We start from the raw sequence: 26053 nt of genomic DNA on the forward strand, positions 1-26053 counted from the left end.
TCAGGAGGCTGAGGGAGGATTGCTTGAGCCCAGGAGGTCGAGGCTGCGATGAGCTGTGACTGCACCACTGCTCTCCAGCCTGGAAAGAAGACACACAGAAAGAGAGACCTTGTCTCAAAAATAAAAACTGGCTGAGCACGGTGGCTCACGCCTGTATTCCCAGCACTTTAGGAGGCCGAGACAGGTGGATCACCTGAGGCCAGGAGTTCGAGACCAGCCTGGCCAACATGGAGAAACCCCGTCTCTACTATAAATACAAAAAAAAAAAAAAAAATAGCCAGACATGGTGGTGTGTGACTGTAGTCCCAGCTACTCTGGAGGCTGAGACATGAGAATCACTTGAACTCAGGAGGCAGAGGTTGCAGTGAGCCAAGATCATGGGGCTGTGCTCTAGCCTGGGTGACAGAGCAAGACTCTGTCTCAAAAAAACAAAAATTAAAATTAAAAAATAATAAGTAAATAAAAATGTATAAAGGTTGAAAAAGCACCATTAACAAAAGAGAGGGAGACAGAGGAACGGGGCTCCCCAAGTCTACCTGGGCTTGGCAAGAATTCGGGACCACCGTGAGCTGATGAGAATTTCTGGTTTCTGGTGGGCTTCGCGGGTTCTCGCGCGCCCACGCTGCCGGGCCTCATGTCTTTGACCCTGCATCCCACAGGTATCTCAGGGCCAGCCCGGCTCCCTGGTCCACTGCGTGCATCCTCTTGGCTCCATCAAAGCACGAGCACCCGGTAGGACATCCCTGCTTCGGAGGATGTTTTCTCCGTGTCATTCTGAAAGGAGACCCGATTCTAAAAGCAAAACTCTAGCAGCAGGGCGGTCCCTAGGCTCTGGCCCAGGTGGCTGCAGGAGGAGCCACGCCTTGTCGATCACAGCCCTGGCAGCTGCGGACGCACGTGGGTGCCCGCGGGAGAGGCCGTGGCTGCCGCGCCCCCTTGCGGCTCTGTGCGGAATCGCCCCGGCTCCCCATTTCCGAGACCACATCCCGGATGCTTGGTCTCCAATCCAATGTTAATTTTTTATTATTTAGTTATTTATTTAGAGACGGAGTCTCACTCTGTCGCCCAGGCTGGAGTGCAGTGGCACAATCTCGGCTCACTGCAACCTCCAACTCCCGAGTTCAAGCGATTCTCCTGTCTCAGCCTCCTGAGTAGCTGGGATTACAGGTGTGCACCACCACACCGGGCTAATTTCGTATTTTTAGAGATGGGGTTTCTCCATGTTGGTGAGGCTGGCCTCGAACTCCTGGCCTGAGGTGATCCTCCTGCCTCGGCCTTCCAAAGTGCTGGGATGACAGGCGTGAGCCACTGCGCCCGGCCTTTTTATTATTTATTTTATTATTTTTAATTTTATTATTTTATTTGAGACAGTCTCACTCTGTCGCCCAGGCTGGAGTGTGATCTCGGCTCACTGCAACCTCCGCCTTCCAGTTCAAGCGATTCTCCTGCCTCAGCCTCCCGAGGAACTGGGATTACAGGCACCTGCCAAGACGCCCAGCTAATTTTCGTATTTTTAGTAGAGATGGGGTTTCACCATGTTGACCAGGTTCATCTTGATACCATAGTAAAGCAGGAGGAAGGAAGGGAGGAAGGGAGGAAGGGAGGGAGGAAGGGAAGGAGGCAGGGAGGGAGGGAGGACACATGTACCCCTGAATCTAAAATTTAAAAACAGGCCGGCGCGGCAGCTCACCCCTGTAATCCCAGAAATTTGGGAGGCCGAGGTGGGTGGATCACTAGAGGTGAGGAATTCGAGACCAACCTGGCCAACGTGGCAAAACCCCATCTCTACTAAAAATACAAAAAAATTAACCGGGCATGGTGGCACATGCCTGTAATCCCAGCTACTGCGGAGGCTGAGGCAGAATTGCTTGAATCCAGGAGGTTGAGCCTGCAGTGAGCTGAGATCACCCCACTGCACTCCAGCCTGGGTGACAGAGCGTGACTCTGTCTCAAAAAATAAATAAAATTTAAAAATAATAACTAAAATTAGCTGGGCATGGTGATCCATGCTTGTAGTCCCAGCTACTTGAAAGGCTGAGGTGGGAGGATCACTTGAGCCCAGGAGGTTGAGGCTGCAGTGAGCTATGCTCACGGTGCTACACTCCAGCCTGGGCAACAGAGCCAGACCCTGTCTCTAAAAAGAATAATTTGAAATAAGATATTTTTGCAAGATGGAGAACAGGATGGGGAAGGTCACTTCGTTTTAGGTTTTCAAGTTACTCAGTTTGGGGTGAAATGTTTTCCTTCAAAGATACCGGGACATTCCAGAGTCAGTGACAAATTATTTTTCCTAATGGCAAAACGGTTTGGGACATGGATTTGACACATTTATCTAGAGAGTACCATGTGGCTGGGCTTCTCCTCCTCTGTGCTGCGGACATTTGGGGCTGAATTATTCTCTGGGGTGGGGCCATCTTGGGCACTTCAGGGTGCTGAGCAGCGTCCCTGGCCTCCACCCACTCCATGCCAGGCGCACCCCCCAGTTGTGACAACCACAGATGTCCGCAGACATCGCCCTGTGTCCCGGGGAGGACAACTGCGCCCGTTGAGAAGCACCAATTCTGCAAAAGAGAAAAACACTATTTGTTTCCTCCTCGTGGCTTCCTGGGACTTACCCTGGAGGGGTTTGCAACATAGTCCCTGCTGGGTCAGGCTTTGTAGGAACTGCACCCCAAGCGTGCAGAGAAGCAGAGGGCAGAGCCTTCCTAATTCCACGATTACACCTGGAGGTTCAACCTACTCCTGGAGCCCTAAGTCACGACTTACATGAAACCCAAGTTTAATTACCGCTTCTTTGCTCTGCGCATCTCTGACAGGAATATTCAGAACTACCCTATTTCAAATTTGTGTGGGATCAAGCAGCCATTATCTATGACACGCTTCTCATCAAGTCGCGCAGAGAAGCCGCTGGTTCTGGGATGAGATGACAGCTCCCCCTCGCCACCCCTCCTCTTCTCCACCCCTTGGTGATTCCAAAACAGAAACTTTCTGGAGGTCTCTCAAAGGCTTGGGCTGGGTTTGGGGTCAACTGGGAAGAGATTGTGCAGGCTTTCCCGGTGATGGACACGAGATGGGAGGAAATGAGCCGAGGTCGTCTACGAAGACTGAAGAGCGTGCCGGCTGCGGCTGGGATACGCGGCTCCTGCGACAGTGTCCACAGGTGTTTCCGGGAGTGGGATTCTCCAAACAGAGGCATCGCGATCACCTGGGCTGCTTGTCTACAGTGCAGATCCGGCCCGGCGCGGTGGCTCACGCCTGTCATCCCAGCACTCTGGGAGGCCGAGGCGGGTGGATCACCTGAGGTCAAGAGTTCAAGACCCGCCTGGCCAACATGGTGAAACCCCCCCCCATCTCTACCCAAAATGCAAAAATTAGCTGGGCGTGGCAGCAGGCACCTGTAATCCCAGCTACTGGGGAGGCTGAGGCAGGAGAATCACTTGAACCCAGGAGGCAGAGGTTGCAGTGAGTCAAGATGGCACCACTGCACTCCAGCCTGGGCGACAGAGTGAGACTCTATCTCAAAAGAAAAAAAAAAATGTAGGCCAGGCGCGGTGGCTCACACCTGTAATCCCAGCACTTTGGGAGGCCGAGGCAGGCGGATCACGAGGTCAGGAGATCGAGACCATCCTCACTAACACGGTGAAACCCCGTCTCTACTAAACATACAAAAAATTAGCCGGGCTTGGTGGCGGGCGCCTGTGGTCCCAGCTACTCAGGAGGCTGAGGCAGGAGAAGGGCATGAACCCAGGAGGCGGAGCTTGCCGTGAGCCGAGATCGCACCACTGCACTCCAGCCTGGGCGACAAAGCCAACTCCATTTCCAAAAAAAAAAAAAAAATGTAGATACATGTGGGTGGGCCCCAGTTGTGTGTTCATCAAGCCCTCTGGGTGACTCTTGACACCCACCAAACTTTAAGACCCAGTGGTCCGTCTCTGTCCTGCTTCGGGCATGAGCCACCGAGCCCGGCCCTGACTTATTTTTAATTTTTCGAGACAGGGTCTTGCTCTTTTGCCCAGGCTGGAGTGCAGTGCTGTGATCATGGCTCACTACAACCTCAAACTCCCAGGCTCCAGTGATCCTCCTGCCTCAGCCTCCTGAGGAGCTGGGACTACAAGTGAGCACCACCGTGTCTCGCTAATTTTTTTTTTGGTACAGATGGAGGCTCACCATCTTATTTTTTGTTTTCGAGACGGAGTTTCGCTCTTGTCGCCCAGGCTGGAGTACAGTGGTGCGATCTTGTCTCACTGCATCCTCCGCCTCCCAGGTTCAAGCGATTCTCCTGCCTCAGCCTCCTGAGTAGCTGAGATTACAGGCTTGCGCCACCACGCCCAGCTAATTTTTGTATTTTTAGTAGAGACAGGGTTTCACCATGTTGGCCAGGCTAGTCTTGAACTCCTGACCTCAGGTGATCCGTCCGCCTTGGCCTCCCAAAGTGCTGGGATTGAAGGTGTGAGCCAGGGCGCCTGGCCTGGAGTGTCTGATTTAGGCCTGGGGTGGGGCCCAAGACTTGGTGTTTCTACTGCGCCCCCAGGCCACGCTGCTGCTGCTGAGCTGAGGACAGTCTAAAATGCATCGCTCATCCAGGGTTCCCCTTCTACCGCCCCGGCTCTGTGGACACTGGGGCCAGATCATTCTCTGGAGGGGGCCGTCCTGGGCCCTGCAGTGTGCTGAGCAACAACCCTGGCCTCCACCCCCACCATTGCAACAACCACTCACGTCCCCAGATGCTGCCCAGCTAAGTGTGCCCCGGGGTAAGAGCCACCCAGGTGAGAAGCTCTGCCTGAGACCTGAAGCGCCCACCTGCCTCCCACAGCCAGGCCCCTTCAGCACTAGACCCAGCAACCCTGGGGTGGCTGTTCTTTGAATTTTGTGACTTTTTGGTGTGTCATTTTTGGGAGATGACAGAGGTAGTGGCTGAACCTGAAACTTCGCCCCTGCAGATCTCGGTTCTTCCTGCTATTGCAGGGGTGGAGAAGGTGGGTGCTTGAGCCAGGGTCCTGAGCCAGAGTCCCTGCCAGGGCTCCGCCTGGTTCAGACGCTCACGGGTGGGGTGACCTCGGGCCTGATAGCCAGGCCTCGGTTTCTCTGTCTCTAGCATGAGGGTGCCGGTGCCCAACCTTGGCTTGTGGGAAACAGGAATTCACAGTCCACGAAAGCTTAGAGGACCTTCAGGGAGTTGTTCTTTAATTTTTATGTTTTTGAGACGTAGTCTCGCTCTGTTCCCCAGGCTGGAGGGCAATGGTGCTACCTCAGCTCACAGCAACCTCCGTCTCCTGGGTTCCAGCGATTCTCCTGCCTCTGCCTCCTGAGTAGCTGGGATTACAGGCACCTGCCACCATGCCCGCCAATCTTTTTTTGTACTTGTAGTAGAGATGAAGTTTCATCATGTTGGCCAGGCTGGTCTTGAACTCCTGACCTCAAGTGATCCACCCGCCTCAGCCTCCCAAAGTCCTGGGATGACAGGCTTGAGCCACCACACCTGGCCAAGGGAGCAGCTTCTATGTTCACAACAAAACTCTGTGCAGCACCCTAGGGTTGGGGCTGAGATGGGCCTGGAAGCTTTCTGGGTTCCTTCTTGCCTGGGACTCCCTCACGGACCCATTCTCTCAACTGGAGCTGTTGTGAAAGGGAGGTGCCTTTGGTTACAGAATACAGAATTTATGGAGTTACAGTATGCTAGAAAAGCAACAGACAAAGCCAGGTGCGGTGGCTCACGCCTGTAATCCCTGCACTTTGGAAGGCTGAGGCGGGCAAATCACCTAAGGTTGGGAGTTTGAGACCAGCCTGACCAACATGGAGAAACCTCGTCTCTACTAAAAATACAAAAAATTAGCTGGGCGTGGTGGTGCATGCCTGTAATCCCAGCTACTTGGAAGGCTGAGGCAGGAGAATCACTTGAACCTGGGAGGTGGAGGTTGCGGTGAGCCGAGATTGCGCCACTGCACTCCAGCCTGGGCATCTAGGGCGAAAGTCTCAAAAAAAAAAAAAAAAAATGCAAAGCAAAGCAACAGACAATACGATCACTCTCCGCTGAGGACCGAGGCATCTCACCCCACCCTAGGGTGACCCTCTGCACCGGGATGCAGCTGGGGGCGGAGGCGGAGGGAAGGGAGACAGCAGAGGGTAGAGGCTGACTGTCCGGAACCTCCCATGATCCGTGACCCAAGAAGTGCGGCTCCAGGCGTCGCAGGGATTCACTCACAAGCAGCCCAGCTGATCCACAAACTCCGTGTCGGGGGTTTTCTCGACGTTTGGGGTTGGGGGGTATCGGTGGCGCCAAGGTCAACACGAAGACAGAGGTCACAACGCCTATTTATTCCCCACACGTCACGCCCTGCACCCCGGGTGGGCTCGGCACACACCTCACCGCCATGAGCGGCTGCAGGGCCGCGGCGGCCCCCGTTCCTACTGTTACCTACGACACACGGTACTGCGCCTACCTTACAGACAGCCGAGAGCCAGGGAGCCCCAGGATGCTCCGACTGACAACCCTGCTGCTGGGACCATGGCGCCGTGGGCTCGTCTGCCACCCCCAGGCCTCAGGAACCCAGACAGGCCGCCCGCTGTCCGGCTCTCCGGCTGCTTTCCTGGTGGCTGTTTTAGGGCCAAGGTGGGTGGCACCTGAGGTGTCCCGTGGCCTCCACCCAGCACAGGAGGGGTAAGCTTCCCGGGGGGGCCCCGGGCCCATGAAACATCCAGGACAGAAGGACAGCAGGATGGGACACAGACAGAAACGGCCCAGCTGCCTTCCCTGTGCCCGGGGCTAAGGCGGCCGGGACAGAAGGTCATGATGTCGCCCCTGGCTCTCAGTCGCGAGGACCAGAAAATGAGGGTGGGAGGAGGGGAAACATGTCTGTCAACATGCCCAACTGGAGAAAAGTCACAGAAACTGGTCCTATGCACCCAGGACGGCTCCTGAGCCGCGGAGGCGTGGGGTGACCGCAGCCGTCTCTTAGGTGTCTGCCACTAAAGAGTTCCTCATGCAAACACACATGGCCCGCGGTGCCCAGGCCGCAGCTGGCAGTGAGCTCTTCTGAGCAGGCACGGGGCCGGGGTGGCCGGGAGGTCGACTCGGAAAGAGGCTTCTCACAGACGGGAGAGTTCCTGCAGACAGACCACGGGATGGGGGCGCGGGGGCTGTAAAAGGCTTTGGAAGCCACACGATCCGCCACATGGCTGAACGTGAAACCTGCCGCTTCTCTGAGAGCGGCCCGGGAGCACCCCAGGATTCTAGAAAACACTCAGGTGACCGAGCTTTCTGGGGGCTGGAAGGGAGGTCGCTGCTGGTCTGTGCTCAGCTTGCTGGCTCTCGTTTCAAGAAGGGTCTGGGGGCTGTAAGGGAGTTACAAAAAGGGAGTGGAGGAGGGCAGAGATAAAAGGGGAAAATCCATCTTGACATGCAGGTCCGAGGTCTCTCTCTTCCCCTCTCTCAGGCAGTCCAACAGGAGGAAGTGGCAGACAACCAGAAGGCTTCCTTCCGGTCGGCCAGGGAAGGACGCGGTCACACCGGGAGCGGCTGGAGGGGGACAGACGTGAAGGCTGTCAGAGTGCAGGTGGGGACCAAGGCTGCACCACACACTCCAGGCAGCAGGAGAGGCCCAGAGTAGACAGCCAGGGGCCACAGCGGCTATTTCAACGAACGTCAGAGCCACAGCTGCACCAGAAGCGTTCCACACACTCGGGGCCACGTGTGGCTGGTGGCGCAGAGAACATCGCCATGACCTAGAAGGGTCTACAGTGTGGTGGTACTTTGTATATGAGGTTAGGTTGGTAAAAAATCCATCTCAACTATTAAAAAAAAAAGGAAAAATAAATAAAAGCTTATTAAAAAAAAAAAAGGAAAGACTGGAAGAAAAGGCGGCCAAAATATTAATGTTGGTGGCTCTGGGTGAAAAGATTAAGGTTGGGCTGAATGCACGGCTCACACTTTGGGAGGCCGAGGCGGAGGATCGCTTGAGCCCAGGAGTTGAGGCCACCCTGGGCAACATAATGAGATCCTGTCTCTAAAGAAAATACAAAAATCAGCCAGGCACAGTGGCGTGTGCCTGTAGTTCCAGCTACTTGGGAGGCTGGGGTGGGAGGATCACTTGAGCCCAGGAGGTTGAGGCTGCAGTGAGACGTGACTGCACCACTGCCCTCCAGCCGGGGGGACAGAGCAGGATGGTCTCAAAAAAAAAAAAAAGATTAAGATTGTTCTTGCTGCTTTTTAACATTTTTGTCTTTTAAATTTGTCTACGGTAATTATGGTTTAAAAATGAAAGAGAGTGTATATGAGGAGGGGACAACGACAAAATGAAGAGGCCACATGGGAGCAGAATGGAAACACCTCTGGGGAGGCCCAGAGCCTCCTGCCCCCAGGGAGCCGCTGGAGACAGACAGGACTGAACTCAGGGGAGCCGGCGTCTGCTGGAGACGGACAGGACTGAACTCAGGGGAGCCTCCCGCCCCCGGGGAGCCGGCGTCTGCTGGAGATGGACAGGACTGAACTCAGGGGCCCCTGGGGAAGGAAACCAAGCCAGCCACGGGCCCCTGGAACCCATGGGGGACACTGAGTGTATTTTTAAACAACTGTAAGTGCAACACCTGCTCACAGTGAGAAAAGGACAAAAAATCCCTCACAAAATGCAGGCAGAACGCTCGGGTGCACAGTCAAAGGCAGGTGCCCGGCTTGTCCTTTCCACCACTTGATGACCTCGCCCCCACCCCCGAGGTGGCAGCCCCAACACTGCAGAAACAAAGAGCTTCTGCAGGCGGCCTTAGGCAGGGGGGACCCCAGACACCAGCCCTTCCAGGGAGCCGTGGCTCTCCCCTAATCTCCACCCAGCGCCGATCCACAGATGGGAAAGGAGTGGGGAGCAGGACTTGGTGGCCACCTGGAAAGGGGCCCAATGCCCAGAGATGCCCCCGCCTGCCTCGGCGGTTCAGGGTGATCTGAGCTGGATGCACCCAGGACTCGCTGTCCAGTGTCCAGACAGGCTCCACAGCCCCCGGCCCCATGCACTCACGCAGCATCACTCCTGCTGGCTGCCCTCACTGCCAGGCACTCACGTGGTGTCACTCCTGCTGGCCACCCCCCCAGCCCCCTGGCTCTGGGCACTCACGTGGTGTCACTCCTGCTGGCCACCGCCCAGCCCCCTGGCCCCATGCACTCACGCAGCGTCACTCCTGCTGGTCGTCGTTGCTGGCGCTGGGCGTCCGACTCCGGATCTGGCTCCTGAGCTGCTCTATCAACTCTGGGTTCTGCTGCTGCATCTGCTGGGCAAACTGCTGGCCCCTGCGGGGAAGGGCACACGGGGCTCAGCCGGGGCCAGGAGGCTGCCTGCTGCCTCCGTCCATCCCCAGCTGACCCCTCGGGCCCTCCACCCCGAAGACAGGCCTGACCCCTCGCTGGAGGACGCTGGGCCCTTCGGAGCAGGGGACGCAGCACTTTCGCTCTCCTCCTTCCCTTCCGCCTGCGAGCCCTGCCCGCCGCCCGCATCCTCCGTCCTCTTGGAAGCAGGTCCACTCACGCCTGGATGAGGCTGGCCAGGTCGTTCTGCGAGGGGCTGGTGCCGGGAGTTCCCAAGGGGTTGTTGCCACCCGAAATCATGCCGGACATGCTGCAGGAGAGAGCGCATGACTCGCAGCCGGGACAGCCCGACCGCCACCCCCACTGCAGGCCCTCGCAGTGGCCCGGGAGAGAATCCCTCTCAGCCCTTCACCTTCCCCTGCAGGAGAGGATTCTCTCTCACCACCTGGTGGGCCTCCAGGGCCCAAACCCACCCTGTGACTTTCACCCGCTTTCCCAGAACACCCCTCCTTCTTTGGCCTAAAGAGCGTAGTTCTCAGCCAGGGGGTGATCCTGCCCCCAGAGGACCCATGCAATGGCAGCAGACATTTGCAACAGCCATGATTGGGTTACGCCAAGACAGGAGCAGGGGGTGCTCCTGGCATGGAATAGGTGGAGGCTAGAGACAGTGCTCAGCACCCTGCAGTGCCCAGGACGGCCCCGCTCCAGAAACTGGTCCAGCTCAAATGGCCACGGTGCTGTGGCTGGGAAACCATGCTTTAAGATTTGACCGTGGGCCAGCCACGGTGGCTCACACCTGTCATCCCTGCACTTTGGGAGGCTGAGGCAGGTGGATCACCTGAGGTCAGGAGTTCAAGACCAGCCTGGCCAACATGGTGAAACCCCATCTCTACTAAAAATGCAAAAATCAGCCGGGCATGGTGGTGGATGCCTGTAATTCCAGCTACTTGGGAAGACCCACTTGATCCCGGGAGGCAGAGGTTGCAACGAGCCAAGATTCTGCCACTGCACTCCAGCCTGGGTGACAGAGCAAGATTCCGTCTCAAAAAAAAAAAAAGAAAAAAGAAAAAAAGATTTCACCAAGAAAACAGGTGAGCAGCTCCCCAGTACACACGGAGCTTACTGGGGAGTGACCCTATGAGCCAGCGAGTGCACTCAGAAGTTTATATACAAGAGAAACGAAAACAGGATTCACACAGACGATTGCACACCCGTACTCAAGCAGCACCGTTCACAACAGACAAAAGGTAGAAACAGCCCAAATGTCCATGGATAGATGTGTGGATCAGCACAGCGTGGTCCCTCCACACTGGAATATTACTCAGCCATGAAAAGGAGTGAGGCCCTGACCCAGGCCCCAGCGCAGATGCACCTTGAGGACGTGACGCTCAGTGAGAGACGCCAGACACCAAAGATCACGCAGTGTGTGATCCCATTTCTATGAAATGTCCAGGACAGGCCCATCCACAGAGACAGGAAGGGGATGCGTGGTTGTCAGGGGATAGGAGAGGGGTTGGGGAGTGACAGCTGAGGGGGAAGGGGCTTCTTTCAGAGGTGATGAAGATGGGTTGGTGCTCAGTGGTGGTGACAGTCGCATGACAGTGTGATGGTGGTGGCAGTTGCATGACTGTGTGATGGTGGTGGCAGTTGCATGACAGTGTGATGGTGGTGACAGTTGCATGACAGTGTGATGGTGGTGACAGCTGCATGACAGTGTGATGGTGGTGACAGCTGCATGACAGCGTGAAAGTCCTTAATGCCATTAAGTCGCACACTTTAAAGTGGTTAGTTTTATGTTAAGTGAATTTTCCCACAATAAAAGGAAATTTAACCACGACAAGACCCGAAGAAGCCCGGTTGTCACTTACAGCTGCTGAATCTGGGGATTGTTCATTAGGTTCGAAGCCTGAAGAACAGAACAAATTTGTCAGGAAGACAAAGCTCCCAGCACATCATTCTCTTTCATCAGACACTTTCCATCTTAACCAGCCTTGGCTCTGGACTCCAGCACGCCAAACAACAGTAAGAGCCGGGCATTTGGTCTTTCATACCCTTTTCCCTACATTTTCGCCCCCCCACCCACGAGCTGTGACCTCCACATTGTGACTTAAATCCTGTTTGGGTTCCTGCTTCAGGAGCGATCTCGCAGTGCCACAGCGCTCTCTCACTGGCTGCTGCGGTTTTGCTGTGTGGAGGCGTTTTGGTTCTTTATTTTAGCTGCTGTCTGCTTTAGCATATTTCGTTTAGCATATTTGGTTCCAGTTTTGCTTTATCAATAACTAGCACTGTGGCCGGGCGCGGTGGCTCACGCCTGGAATCCCAGCACTTTAGGAGGCCGAGGCAGGCAGATCGCTTGAGGTCAGGAGTTCGAGACCAGCCTAACCAACATGGTGAAACCCCGTCTCTACTAAAAATACGAAATTAGCCAGGTGTGGTGCTGCATGCCTGTAGTCCCAGCTACTCGGGAAGCTGAGGCAGGAGAATCGCCTGAACCTGGGAGGCGGAGGTTGCAGTAAGCCGAGATCACACCACTGCACTCCAGCCTGGGTGACAGAGCGAGACTCTGTCTCAAAAAAGAAGTATAAATAAATAAATAAATAAATAGCACTATACTGGGCACTTTCTCATGTTAACTTTCCACTTGGGATTATTCCTTTGGACCTGTTTAAAGTAGGTGGCTCAGAGGTGTGGCAAACTCTCTGTGTAAAGGGCCAGTGTGTAAATACTCTCAGCCTTTCCAGACATGGGTGCCTGACGCAACTACTCAGCTCTGCCGCCGTATCATGAAAGCCACCACTGACACTAGGTGTATGAATGGGCATGGCTGTGTGCCAATAAAACTTTATTGGTTAGGTGCGGTGGCTCACACCTGTAATCCCAGCACTTTGGGGGGCCGAGGCGGGTGGATCACAAGGTCAGGAGTTCGAGACCAGCCCGGCAAACATGGTGAAACCCCATTTCTATTAAAAAATACCAAAATTAGCCAGGCATGGTGGCAGGCACCTGTAATCCCAGCTACTCGGGAGGCTGACGCAGGAGAATCGCTTGAACCTGGGAGGCGGAGGTTGCAGTGAGCTGAGATCACACCACTGCACTCCAACCTGGGCGACAGAGCGAGACTCCATCTCAAAAAAAAAAAAAAAAAAAAACCAAAAAAAACTTTATTAACAAAAACCAGCGGCGGGCCTTATTCTGCCAACCCCAGATGTCTCAAGGGAAAAGGCGTCTGTGACATGGCCAGGCTGAGAGGCCCCTTGAAAGACTGGGGCCCAGTCACCCTCCATCCCATGGTGAGGGAGAACGCGTTCCCCTGGCAGCTTGGCCAGCGGACGAGGGCTACAGTAAGAGGTGTGGCCTCTGCTGAATGGCACGACCCAGGCAGGGCTCCTGGCCCAGCTGGCTCATTTTTCTGACTGACAGTGAGACTGAGGGCTTTTCTCCCCCTGACAGCCTTAGGCAAGTCCCTGCACCCTGAGGCTGTGGGAGCCTGCAGAGTGGTCCCAGGGCACACAGACCTCCCAGGAAATGAACATGTGTGTGTGGGGGGTGGCTCTCCGAGGATCCCAGTCAAGGAACTCCCTGCCAAAGGCCGTCCCTTTGGAAGCATGAGTGCCCGGGCATCGGGAGGTCCACCTGCGCCCGGCGCGCCCGGCGCTCTGCTTCCCTTGCCTGAACCTTAGGAGGCAGACGCTGCTGTGTTGTGATCAGTGTCTCTGCACTGCGAGGAGGAGCCCACGCTGGGGTGGGGTGGGGGTGCGACCTCCCTGGGCTCAGCCAGGAGAGCCAGCTTTTGGTGCTCACTACTGATGGGTCTTGCTTGGGACATCAACATCGGGGACACTTTTGATCATCAAAGCAGAGGGTGGGGGTGCTCCTGACATGGGGTGGGTGAGGCCAGGGGTGCTGCCAGCGCCCTGTGGTGCCCAGGACGGCCCCACAGACAAGAACCATCTGGTTTCAGAAGCCAGCAGTGCCAAGGCAAGGAAGCCCTGGCCAGTAGCGGACACAGCAGATGCAGGCCTGGGGGGTGGCGCAGACACCATGGACAGGGAGGAGGGGCGGGCCGTTACCATGCTCATGAAGCCGGGGTTGTTCAGCAGGCCGGCGATGTCGAAGCTGCCCACGCCTCCCGTCTGAGGATGAGAACAGCCCTGGTTAGTGGGGCCTGGACCAGAGGCCACGGTGAATAAGCCCCCTGGAACTCAGAAACAACGGCTCCCCACGGGGATCAGACATTCTATCAACCCTGCGGCCAGAGGGTGCTTTGAGGCAGGCAGCACGAAGCACAGCGCGACCGCCCGGGGACGGCACAGTCTATGCTCCCGTGTTTATTCCCCGCACAGCGCGACCGCCCGGGGACGGCACAGTCTATGCTCCCGTGTTTATTCCCCGCACAGCGCGACCGCCCGGGGACGGCACAGTCTATGCTCCCGTGTTTATTCCCCGCACAGCGCGACCGCCCGGGGACGGCACAGTCTATCCTCCCGTGTTTATTCCCCGCACAGCGCGACCGCCCGGGGACGGCACAGTCTATCCTCCCGTGTTTATTCCCCGCACAGCGCGACCGCCCGGGGACGGCACAGTCTATCCTCCCGTGTTTATTCCCCGCACAGCGCGACCGCCCGGGGACGGCACAGTCTATCCTCCCGTGTTTATTCCCCGCACAGCGCGACCGCCCGGGGACGGCACAGTCTATGCTCCCGTGTTTATTCCCCGCACAGCGCGACCGCCCGGGGACGGCACAGTCTATGCTCCCGTGTTTATTCCCCGCACAGCGCGACCGGCCGGGGACGGCACAGTCTATGCTCCCGTGTTTATTCCCCGCACATCGCGACCGCCCGGGGACGGCACAGTCTATCCTCCCGTGTTTATTTCCTGTATTCTGCCGCTTTGACACCTTGGGGCCTTGCTGGCCTGGCAGAGCAGCCCCCTCCTGGAGTAGCCAATTCCCAGAGATAGCAAATGACTCACCCAGAAACGCACCTTTGAAATACAAACCAACTAACCCAGAACCCACACCCTCAGCACCTCCCCCATCACCCCAGGGCCACAGTCCACCTGCCCCACTCACCCCCAGGCCAGGGACCAGGCAACCAGGGGCAGCCCCCAGGCCTGGGTCTAATGAAATGGCTCCAACCGGCCAACCCGAAGCCTCCTCACCCGGCCTCGCCACAAAACCCACATCGAGGGTCCTTTCTGTGCCCCTCCCTCCGCCTCCGCTGGCAGCCCTGCGGCCGGCCTCCTGCTTCCAGGGGTCTGGGGGCATGAACCTTCTCACGACACTCACTTCCACGCCTGTGCATCTCACCACCGACTGAAACAAACCCCGGACCCTCACGACACCCAGGTTAAGCCTAGAGCCGCTGGTGCGCCCGAGGACCTGTCCCCCACCCACACAGTCAGCTCGGCGTTCTGGAGCCACTCGCCCCCGCTGCACTCACGGGGCTGGGGGCCTCCCGCAGCTTCAGCTCCGCTATCTTGAGGTTGGACTTGTACGTCTCGTTGTCGGGGTCCAGCTCCAGCGCCTTCTTGTAGTAAGCCACAGCCTCCACGTGCTTGTTCAGGCTGGAGAGCGCCAGGCTGGAGGAGAGCACCGGGGATGGCCTGCTCCCATCTGCCCAGCTCCAGGAGGCCCCGCCCAAGCCCTCGTCCCCAGCAGTCCTGGCAACCCCCAAACCGCCTCGGATGGTGCCACCCCCTGCCCACTGTCAGCTCAGTGGAGACAAACCTGGCTTTCGAGGGGCCCAGGGGCAGGACTGAGGGAGACAGACATGAGAACACCCCTGCCACACAAGAACTGGCGTCCCCATGGGGCCACACACGGGGCCTCAAAGCCCAGAGCGGGCTGAGAGGAGGGAGCGGGCCAGCTCAGGGTCACAGGAAATGCGTGGATGTGGTCTTGGCCCCATTTCCTGGCACAGGGCACCAAGGACCCTCGGAACCTCTGAGCGACAGACATGTCTCCCGTCGTCCACAAGCAGCCCCTGATCCCCACCTGAGTCTTCACTCGTGAGGTGACTCAGGGCCCCTACAGAGCCCAGGAGGAGGCGGGTCCTGGGGAGACTGGGCAGTTGAACAGGGCCCCTCCCCAGCCTCTGGGGAGACCCAGTCCCACAAACTCTGAGCAAGGGCGTTCAGAGAAGCAGGCGAATGCACCCTTAAGCTGGGAGGGCGGCACCGGCTGCACGGGGCGCAGGCTCCTGCCCCGGGGACCCTCCTGGCCTCACTCTCGGACCTGTCCTGTGTCCTTCATCATAAACCAGGTGCTTCCCTGAGCTCTGTGAGCCGCCCCAGCAAACAATGGAGCCTGAGTAGGGGCCATGGGAACCCCAGGTGACAGCCAGTCAGGGAGAAGCAAGGGGCCCAGGGATCTCCGGGTGGCACCTGATGCGGGGCGTCTGTGGGGCTGAGCCTGTGACCTGTAGGGACTACATTGGCTCCGAACAGCTAGTGTCAGAGTTGAACTGAACCGGGGTGGGAGAATTCATTGTGGGTGGGGAAAAAGCCACACAAGAGAGGAAGCAGGAGCAGGAGAGGAGGGGTCCCGAGAGACTGGAAAGGCGCAGCTGTGGACAGGCACTCACCCCATCCTGCCGTAGGCCTTGCTGTAGGCCGGGTCAATGCAGATGGCCCGCTCACAGTCCTGCACCGCGCCTGCGTAGTTGCCGAGTTTGCTGTAGGCTGCGGCTCTGGGGAAGAAAAGGCAGGGCAGGTCCCTCACTGGCGGCTCTGAGCCCAGCGGGCAGCCCTTGAGGGGAGCCTGAGAGCTGCGTTCCTCTCCAACTTCCTGGAGGAACGGCCTCAGTTTTCCCCATCTGTAAAATGGGGCTGATGGGGAAAGCTGAGAGGTGTGGCCACTGAGATGCTCTTAGACAAATGTGGGCTCAAAGCACCAACAGCCACTCGGGACTGCCACTCTGAATTTTATTTGCAAAAAAATGTTCCAATCCATGGCTGTACAAGAGCAATGAGGGTAGCGAACTTATACCCAAGTTTCATGGACAAATTATTTACATATCAGTAAAAAAAGAACTCAGACCAATGTCGAAGCTCAAAGCTCTTGGCTTACAGCGTCTGAATCGTCTTCACCATTTTCGTGTTTTGTGTTTCTCTTTACAATTTTTTCAAAGTACAGAGAACAGTGAGTGGAGACTCAACTACCCCATGACAGGCGGCCAGGAACCCTGCACTGCCTCTGCAACTGTCCTGTAAGCCTGAAGCAGATCCAAGACCACACATTCAAAAAACACAACCCTCCACATACTGGATTATTTTCTTGGCTTGACATCCACGTGGAATGCCATGATACCTGATTTTCTATGTATGTATTTATGTATTTATTTATTTTTGAAACAGGGTTTTGCTCTGCTGCCCAGGCTGGAGTGCAGTGACATGATCTCAGCTCACTGCAACCTCTGCCTCCCGGGTTCAAGTGATTCTCCTGCCTCAGCCTCCCAGGTAGCTGGGACTACAGGCACCTACCACCACATCCAGCTAATTTTTGTGGTTTTCTTCGGGGTTTTTTTTGAGACAGAGTCTCTCTGTCACCCAAGATGGAGGGCAGTGGCGCAATCTTGGCTCACTGCAACTTCTGCCTCCCAGGTTCAAGCCATTCTCATACCTCAGCCTCGAGTAACTGGTGGTGCCCACCACCACACCAGGCTAATTTTGTATTTTTAGTAAAGATGGGGTTTCACCATGTTAGCCAGGCTGGTCTTGAACTCCCAACCTCAAGTGATCCCCCCGCCTCAGCCTCCCAAAGTGCTGGAATTACAGACGTGAGCCACCGCGCCTGGCCCCCAGACGAATTTTTACATTTTCTGTAGAGACAGGGGTCTTGATATGTTACCCAGGCTAGTCCCGAACTCCTAGCCTCAAGTGATCTTTCCCCCGTGGCCTCCCAGAGTGCTGGGCGTGCTACCTGATTTTAAATCAGCATCGACTCTCCCTGACCCCGTTGCTGGTCACCTGATGCTCGCTCCTGGTCTGAGACCACCGGTGAATGGATCCCTCATCTACAGCGCAGAGGCCTCTCCCATCTCAGGTCCCTGCTAAGTATCCCGGAGGATGCCCCCGCACCCGGCTGCCCCTGCCCTGGGCAGGCCCCGAGCTGGTACCTGTTGCAGAAATAGACGGCGTTGGCTGGGTTGAGCTCGATGGCTTTTCCGTAGAAATGCACGGCAGCTTCAAAGTTTTCCACTTTCATCTGCTCGTTTCCTACAGGGAGAGAGGAAAACACCGGCCCGGTGTCCATACAGACCCGAGGGGGCGTCAGGGAGAGAGGAAAACACCGGCCCAGTGTCCACACAGACCCGAGGCGGCATCAGGGAGAGAGGAAAACACCGGCCCGGTGTCCACACAGACCCGAGGGGGCGTCACACTTGGCTCTTCCGGGCAGCCAGGACTCAACACAGATGCCGGCTCAGGAGGCGTCTGCATCTATAGGGGGTTCGCTAGTCGCAAACAATCATATCTACATCCACTAAGGGGGATGGAGGTGGGGGAGGCAGGGCCTGGCCTGGCCTGTGCCTGGCGACGGTGGCTGTCACTGCCTGGATGGTGACCCCGGGAACAGAACAGTTAATACAGCTCAGCGGACCGGGGATGGAAACTGTCCCTTTCGCTATTTCTTCTGGAAAGAGCCCAAGCGGAGGCCTGTATTTTGGAATACTCATGTGATACCTTCTCATTTCATAGGCAATGGGGCTTCTATCTGAGGCATGGGTCCCAGAACCCCGGCTGCTATCCTAGAACTGAGAGCCCTGAAGACAGAAACCCACTCCCGCCCCCAAGATCCCAATTCAGGAGGGCGTGGGGGGAAGATGGGTATCAGCATGTGTTTCCCTAAACAGTTTTATTGAGATATAATTTACATGCCACAAAGCTTACGCTTTAAAAATATAAGCCCGGGCACGGTGGCTCATGCTTATAATCCCAGCACTTTGGGAGGCCGAGGCAGGCGGATCGCAAGATCAGGAGACCAAGACCATCCTGGCCAACACAGTGCAACCCTGTCTCTACTAGAAATACAAAAATTAGCTGGGCGTGGTGGCGCGCGTCTGTAGTCCCAGCTACTCAGAAGGCTGAGGCAGGAGAATCGCTTGAAACAGGGAGTCAGAGGTTGCAGTGAGCCGAGATCACGCCACTGCACTCCAGCCTGGGCGACAGAGCGAGACTCCATCTCACAAAAGAAAAAAAAGAAATGGGATCACATGCTGTGTGTCCTTTTGTGTCTGGCCTCTCTCCCTGAGTGTGATGTCCTCACGGTGCATCTGCGCTGGGGCCTGGGTCAGAGCCTCACCCATCCACCTTCCACCGTGTACATGGGCCACGCTGTGCTGACCATTTAGCGTGGACAGGCATTTAAGCTGTTTTTGCTTCTTTTTATTGTTTTGTTTTTTTATTTTTTTATTTTTTTGAGACGGAGTTTCACTCTTATCGCCCAGGCTGGAGTGCAGTGGCGCGATCTGGACTCACTGCATCCTCCGCCTCCCAGGTTCAAGCAACTCTCCTGCCTCAGCCTCCTGAGTAGTTGGGATTACAGGTGCCCACCACTGCACCTGGCTAATTTTTTTGCATTTTTAGTAGAGACGGGGTTTCACCATGTTGGCCAGGCTAGTCTCGAACTCCTGACCTCAGGCAATCTGCCCGCCTCGGCCTCCCAAAGAGCTGGGACTGCAGGCGTGAACCACCACGCCCGGCCTCTTCTTGCTTTTTGACTCTTGTGAATACAGCTGCTGTGAACACGTGTCTGGGTTTTGGTGGACGTGTCTCTCCTGGGCACATATCTAGTATCGGGGTGGAACCACCGGGTCTCATGGAAGCTGTGTAACTTTTGGGGGCCACCAGCCAGTCTTCCGCAGGGGCCACTCCCCACAACCCCACCAGCCGTGCCGTGCCTGAAGGTCAAGTTTCTCTGCACCTCGCCAGTCCCCTCGCCAGTCCCCCTTCCGTCCCGTCCCCACAAGCCAGCGTGCTGGTCATCAGGGCAATTCCCTCAGCTCCCTGGGCCCCAGGGACCAGCTGGCCTCTGCGAGGGTCCCACGGCCCCGGAGTCCAGGTAGGGCGAGGTGTCTGTGGGGATGGCGGTCCTCCCTTACCTTCGGTTTTGAGGCGCTCTGCCTCTGCTGAGTCCTCCTCGGAAGGCGGGGTTCGCGCGGGGCTCCTCAGGTCCTGCGGCATCTCCTGGACCCAGAGGCAAAGGCGGCCCACTGTCCTCTCCTCCCAACCCGGCACCCTCCCGCCTCAGCTTCCCTCGGGACGCCAGAGAGGGCCACCAAGCTCCGAAGGACCCGGGGGCTCTGCAGGGGACTCCTGGCCCATCATGTGGCCCTGGGTGAGGGACCACAGCGCTATGTATCTCAGGACCCGCCGATAGGGGGAGGAGGGCCAAGTGCTCCTGCAGCCACGTCCCCAGCCCAGGAGAGGATGCGGGCAGAGTGCTGGGGGACGATGAGAGCGGGGCTCCTGGGGTCCCCAGGGCTGCCTGCTGTTGCTGTTCTTATTTTGGGGGCAGTGGCTGGGGAAGCATCGAGGCTCACCTTGCCCGTGGCAGCCGCTTCAAATATCTCCGGTAGAGTCTGAGGGAGCGCGAGGTCGCTGTCTTCTACCGTCACCCCAAACGCAGTCTCCAGGCACTGGATGGCGACTGAAGTGGGGACACAGGCGGTCCCATTCATTGCACGCAGCCCCGAGGTTACGTTTTCAGGTCTAGAGGGCGGGGTTGGTGCTCACGCTTCCCCAGGTGTGTTCATTCCCAAGGACCCCAGAACGCAGGGGCCGCCGCCTGTGCTCTGGGCTGGGACAGTGGACCCTCTTCCTTCCCGAAAAGAAAAGTCAGACAGAGACGCCCCGTGCCCCTGAGAGCAGCAAAGGCCGTGGGCAGAGTGGAGCCCAGGTGGTGACCTCAGGCCTCTGTGGGGTCCCAATGCTGGGGCTGCCCGGCTGCGGCGTGGTGGGGGCTTGGCCCCACCTGGAGGGCCACGTCAGGGGTGAGGTGCCCCGGATGCTGTTGCACCTCCAAGGGCGCCTGGCCTGAGTCAGGAGCTTGAAGCCAGCCCCCAGTAGAAGGCCTGTATGACTGGGTCTGTACCAGGGCAGGACCATTGAGAGCAGGACAAGAAACAGCCACAGGGCCCCTCTCTCCGCTGGCCCACCTGACAGACTCAGCACCCAGGGAGCCCTCCCACTGAGCCAGACAACACTAGCCCTGGCCGCCTCCTCATGTGGACCCAGGGTCCTAACCCAGGTCAGAAGTGGGGCTTAGCCACTTCCTGCCCAGCACTGTGTCGAGGACCCCGGGCACATCCCTACAGCTGTCACTGGGTGTCCGTGCTACAGAGGCCTGGCAGGCCCGGGACACAGGTGAGCGAGGCGCAGGTGGGGAAGGAGGACCTAGAGCAGAACCTGCAGCCACGTGAGGCTGCCTCCCGAGCCCTCCTTTCCCTCCCAGCCCCGCATCCAGGCGTCGCAGAAGCGCAAGCAAGACCAGCCAGGAGACCAAGGCGCCTGGGGCCCCGACAGGCCATGCAGGATGCCAACGAGTCTGGGACTCTGGGGCGGGACCAGCACTAGGAGAGCTTTTCCCCATGACCGATGGTGACACGCACACACTGGGTGGTGACAACATTCCAGAACCCACCTTGGTGGAAGATGGGGAGATGGAAAAAAGCCACTGGAAGGCAGCTCAGCCTCAAGGCATCAAGCAGTGGTGGCGACACGCAGTGACAGGCAGGAGGGCTCAGCTCGGCCCTGGCTCCCACGGCCGGGGGCTGTGTGGCCCTGGGCAGACCCCGGCCCTCTCTGGGCTTAGCTTCCGCCCCCAAAAAGCCAGGCAGGGGACCAGGAGTCTACACACCAGGTGTCTACACGAGGCGACTGTGCCGGCCGCTGCCCAGGGAGAGGGGGAGGTGGCGGGCACCCACCTACCTTCCAAGCTCTCCTGAGCATCGGACGAGAGGCCCCCGTGCCGGAGCTGGTCATGCAGGAACTGGATGATGGCGTAGGCCAGGCGCTTCTTGTTGTCCATCTTGAGCCCAGAAGAGGTGATACCTGGGGGTGCAGGAAAAACCCCCATCAGGCCCCCACACACTCCCCACTCCAGGCACCCCAGGCCTGCCCCTAACTCGCTGGGCCTAACTTTAAGGGTGCTGGCTGATCTCAGCTCCAGGACAGCCCAGGTAGAAAGGCCTTAATACGCCCATTTCACAGATGATGACCTGAAGCCCAGAGCTCACCAATCCGGCTATGCACACAGCCAGAAAGTGTGAGGCCAGCAGGCAAGCAGGGCCTGCCCTAGAGAACCCGCGTGCTCCCAGGGCCTCCTGAGTGCTCCCAGGGTGGTACTGAGGCGCCACGGAGGTCCCCTCTGCCCCTGCTTCTGGCATGAGGTGGGTGGGGGCCAGGGATGCTGCCCAGCACCCTGCAGTGCCCAGGACAGCTCCACTCCAGAGAACGATCCAGCCCCAATGTCCACAGGGCTGATAGGGAGAGACCTTGCCCTCAGCCAGAGCCACTGCCCCTTTCCTCAATTCACCTCTTTTGTGGCATGTCAGCAAGCATTTCTTAGGTACCCAACGGGGCCAGGTGTGCCTGCCCTGGTATCACTGTTTCACAGGACTTGCAGAGGACTCCCCACAGGGACTTCTTGGGGACCCGTCTTGTTCCCCCTCGGAGCCCTACCTACCTCATTCCACCTCAGACCCCCCTCTAGTTCCCCCAGGAGACCCATCTCGTTCCCCCTCGGACACCCTCCTGTTCCCCCCTCGGACACCCGCCTGGTTCCCCCACCGGACACCCGCCTGGTTCCCCCACCGGACACCCGCCTGGTTCCCCCCTCGGACACCCGCCTGGTTCCCCCCTCGGACACCCGCCTGGTTCCCCCCTCGGACACCCGCCTGGTTCCCCCCTCGGACACCCTCCTGTTCCCCCCTCGGACACCCGCCTGGTTCTCCCACCGGACACCCGCCTGGTTCCCCCACCGGACACCCGCCTGGTTCCCCCCTCGGACACCCGCCTGGTTCCCCCCTCGGACACCCGCCTGGTTCCCCCCTCGGACACCCGCCTGGTTCCCCCCTCGGACACCCGCCTGGTTCCCCCCTCGGACACCCGCCTGTGCCCCCCTCGGACACCCGCCTGGTTCCCCCCTCGGACACCCGCCTGTGCCCCCCTCGGACACCCTCCTGTGCCCCCCTCGGACACCCTCCTGTGCCCCCCTCGGACACCCTCCTGGTTCCCCCCTCGGACACCCTCCTGGATCCCCCCTCGGACACCCGCCTGGTTCCCCCCTCGGACACCCGCCTGGATCCCCCCTCGGACACCCTCCTGGTTCCCCCCTCGGACACCCTCCTGGTTTCCCCCTCGGACACCCTCCTGGTTCCCCCTCGGACACCTGCCTGGTTCCCCCCTCGGACACCCTCCTGGATCCCCCCTCGGACACCCTCCTGGTTTCCCCCTCGGACACCCTCCTGGTTTCCCCCTCGGACACCCTCCTGGTTCCCCCTCGGACACCCGCCTGGTTCCCCCCTCGGACACCCTCCTGGATCCCCCCTCGGACACCCTCCTGGTTCCCCCTCGGACACCCGCCTGGTTCCCCCCTCGGACACCCTCCTGGATCCCCCCTCGGACACCCTCCTGGATCCCCCCTCGGACACCCTCCTGGATCCCCCCTCGGACACCCTCCTGGTTCCCCCCTCGGACACCCGCCTGGTTCCCCCCTCGGACACCCTCCTGGTTCCCCCTCGGACACCCGCCTGGTCCCCACTCGGACACCCTGTCTTGTTCCTCACTCCCAGGACTTGACAGCTGCTTCTGCTCATGTCTGTGGTCCCTGCAGTTTCCTGCCAAAGCTCTAAAGGGTGCCAGATGGTGACATCAGGAGAGGCTGTTCTGGAATCTGGAGCTGTAGTCTATGGACAGGTCTTTTTTTAGTACAAGACCTTTCACACAGGTTTCCTGTGTGCCTGGGCCAACTTGGAGGGGCCTCGGCCACAGTGACCTTCACGGCTCTGAGCAGGAAGCCCCGACGTGAGCTTCCCCCCGGGCAGGCTGGCCGGCTGCCTTGAGGCGCCAGCTCAGGAAGGCTTGGCCTCACTGTGCCTCCATTTCCCCCGAAGGCTGGCGACGGTGACTCTAAACATTCGGATGTAACAAGCTGCATGGAGAAGCAGCCGCCCCCGCCCCCGCCGCTGGAGCAGCCGAGTTCTGGGCTGAACGGTGTTCCCCTAGTCACGTCCACCTGGGACCTGAGCACGGAACCTTGTTTGTGTCTTTGCAGATGGAAACAAGTGGAGATGAGGTCGCTGTGGTGGCCCTAATGCAGGGATTGAACATGGCCGCACGGAGACGGCCACGTGAAGACAGAGGCAGAGGCTGAGGCCATGTGGCCACATGAAGAGAGGTGAGGCTCGCTGGCCCCCAGCAGCTGGAAGAGGCAGGACGGAGCCTCCCTTGGGGCCTTCAGAGGGAACGTGGCCCAGGCTGTACCTTCATCTCAGACTTCTGGCCTCCAGAACTGCGAGGGAAATCAATCTTGGTTGTGTTAAGCCAGCCGGGTTGTGAGGGAGAGGCCAGGCGGTTCCCGGATCGTGGCCTGCAAAGCCTGTGAGCTCGGACGGGTTGTTCGGCCAGAGCCTCCGCCTCCATGTCTGTAAAATGGGGAGCCCCATTGTGGCTGCTGTCAGGGGTCGGGGAAAAAATAACCCGGAAGCTGTCAGCCCAGCACTTGGTGCCCTGCGGTGTCTGTTGTTAATATCACGATTCTGCCAGGCGCGGTGGCTCACGCCTGTAATCCCAGCACTTTGGGAGGCCGAGGCAGGCAGATCACGAGGTCAGGAGACAGAGACCATCCTGGCCAAACACGGTGAAACCCCATCTCTACTAAAAATACAAAAATTAGCTGGGCATGGTGGCACGTGCCTGTAATCCCAGCTACTCGGGAGGCTGAGGCAGGAGAATCACTTGAACCAGGGAGTTGGAGGTTGCAGTGAGCTGAGATCACGCCACTGCACTCCAGCCTGGCAACAGAGTGAGACTCCATCTTAAAAAAAAAAAAATCATGATTCCTCGCGGTGAGTCTCGTGGCATAGACCTCGGTTGGCTGTTTTTGGCAGTGTGACCTAGGGGAAGCGACTTAACTCTGCTGAGCCTCAGTTTCCTCTTCTGTCCCCCATGGATGGCGACAGCACCTCCCCATCAGGGGCGCGTGTGGGGAGGGGTATGAGACCAGGCGTGCACAACGCTGAGTGAACACCCCCACACAGGCAGGCACGTGGACAGGTGCTGGTGCACCCTCCGTGTCCAGATCAACACATGCTGAGGCTATTCCGGAAATGCTGCCCGGCTGTGCAGTTTCACTGGGAGCATTTGGAGAACCTGCTCTGAGGCCAGAAGCAGGCATGGAGAGGGGTTGCTGTGGTGCTGGCGCATGGAGGGGCAGCCCTTGGGGAGGCCCTGGCCGTGGGATGGGACCCCCATCCTCTGTTCTTGCGATGAGGTTCCCTTGGCTGGGCCTCCCTTCTCCACCTGCTCCTTCCGGGCTGGGCTGGGCAGCCGCCTTCCCTGGAATCCACTCCCTGTCCAGGGCTTCTGGTGTCTCCGAGCAGCTGGGTCTTCCCCATCTCTGTCCCTCGCTGGCTGACATACAGGGTAGCGGGGCTGTGTGTCACCGGCCTTCCTCCGGGGCCTGGCCCAGCCCGTGCAGAGTGGACCTTATTCTTAGTTGCGCTCTGTGTGCCAAGACGCATGAGGCCAGGGGCAGGCCTGAGGCCTCAGGAGCTGGGGAACCACCGTGAGGAGAAGCACAGGTTTGAGGTCAGACGCTCGGATTCAGGCTGGGTCAGACAGGGCCTGGCCAAGAGGCCGCCAGCCTCGGGATGGACGAGGAAGCGCGAGGCCTGAAGGAATCTTCTACAGTGACAGCTGCCTCTGGATAATTTCTTATTCTTCTCTGCTCTGTGCCCAGATCTGCTCTCTAAGAAGTGACTAAAGCCACAAACGCCTACAAGGAAACTCTGACCCAGCACCCAGGAGGCCGCGGCTCCTCCTTCTGAGCCAGCACAGTGCAAGGGGTCTCTGCCGCCAGGTCCCACTCCCCAGCTGGGCCCCAGGGACCCTCTGCACGCAGCCACGCTGACAGGCGGCTCCAGGGGCTGAATACTGTCGTGTGCTGAACTGTGTCCCCCAAATCCATACACTGAAGTCCTAACTGCCAGGACCTTGGAATGCGACCTCACCTGGAAATAAGATCTTGGCGGACAGAATTTGGTAAGATGACATCATACCAGTGTACGGCGGGTCCCTAGAGCAATAACCAATGTCCTTATAAAAAGGGGACATTTGGATGCAGACGCATGCACAGGGAGAACACTGTGTGGATGTGAAGGCAGAAATGGGTGACGCGGCCACAGGGCAGGGACACCGAGGGCAGAGATGGGTGACGCGGCCACACGGCAGGGACACCGAGGGCAGAGATGGGTGACGCGGCCACAGGGCAGGGACACCGAGGGCAGAGATGGGTGACGCGGCCACAGGGCAGGGACAACGAGGGCAGAGATGGGGTGACGCGGCCACAGGGCAGGGACACCGAGGGCAGAGATGGGTGACGCGGCCACATGGCAGGGACACCGAGGGCAGAGATGGGGTGATGCGGCCACACGGCAGGGACACCGAGGGCAGAGATGGGGTGATGCGGCCACACGGCAGGGACACCGAGGGCAGAGATGGGGTGATGCGGCCACACGGCAGGGACACCAGATTGCCCTCACG

The 26053-nt window shown here is 58.3% G+C and overlaps 1 protein-coding gene across 3 annotated transcripts in view; it reads right to left on the reverse strand.

Moving 5' to 3' along the window:
• Positions 1-6296: 6296 nt before the first annotated feature.
• Positions 6297-26053, reverse strand: part of SGTA (small glutamine rich tetratricopeptide repeat co-chaperone alpha) — a 29108-nt gene continuing 9351 nt past the window's right edge. For all 3 annotated transcript variants that reach the window (XM_003819251.5, XM_055103664.2, XM_055103663.2), the window contains exons 2-12: positions 21218-21340; positions 19831-19937; positions 19390-19474; positions 17407-17506; positions 15874-15978; positions 14731-14869; positions 13360-13422; positions 11158-11195; positions 9510-9599; positions 9154-9274; positions 6297-7516 (exon numbers count right to left, since the gene is read on the reverse strand). In XM_003819251.5, the coding sequence (XP_003819299.2) occupies positions 9160-9274; positions 9510-9599; positions 11158-11195; positions 13360-13422; positions 14731-14869; positions 15874-15978; positions 17407-17506; positions 19390-19474; positions 19831-19937; positions 21218-21317 (942 nt within the window). In that variant the 5' untranslated portion in view covers positions 21318-21340 and the 3' untranslated portion in view covers positions 6297-7516; positions 9154-9159. The remainder of the gene's footprint in view (positions 7517-9153; positions 9275-9509; positions 9600-11157; positions 11196-13359; positions 13423-14730; positions 14870-15873; positions 15979-17406; positions 17507-19389; positions 19475-19830; positions 19938-21217; positions 21341-26053) is intronic.

The sequence above is a fragment of the Pan paniscus genome, chromosome 20, assembly GCF_029289425.2.
Source record: "Pan paniscus chromosome 20, NHGRI_mPanPan1-v2.0_pri, whole genome shotgun sequence".
NCBI classification, from domain to species: domain Eukaryota; kingdom Metazoa; phylum Chordata; class Mammalia; order Primates; family Hominidae; genus Pan; species Pan paniscus.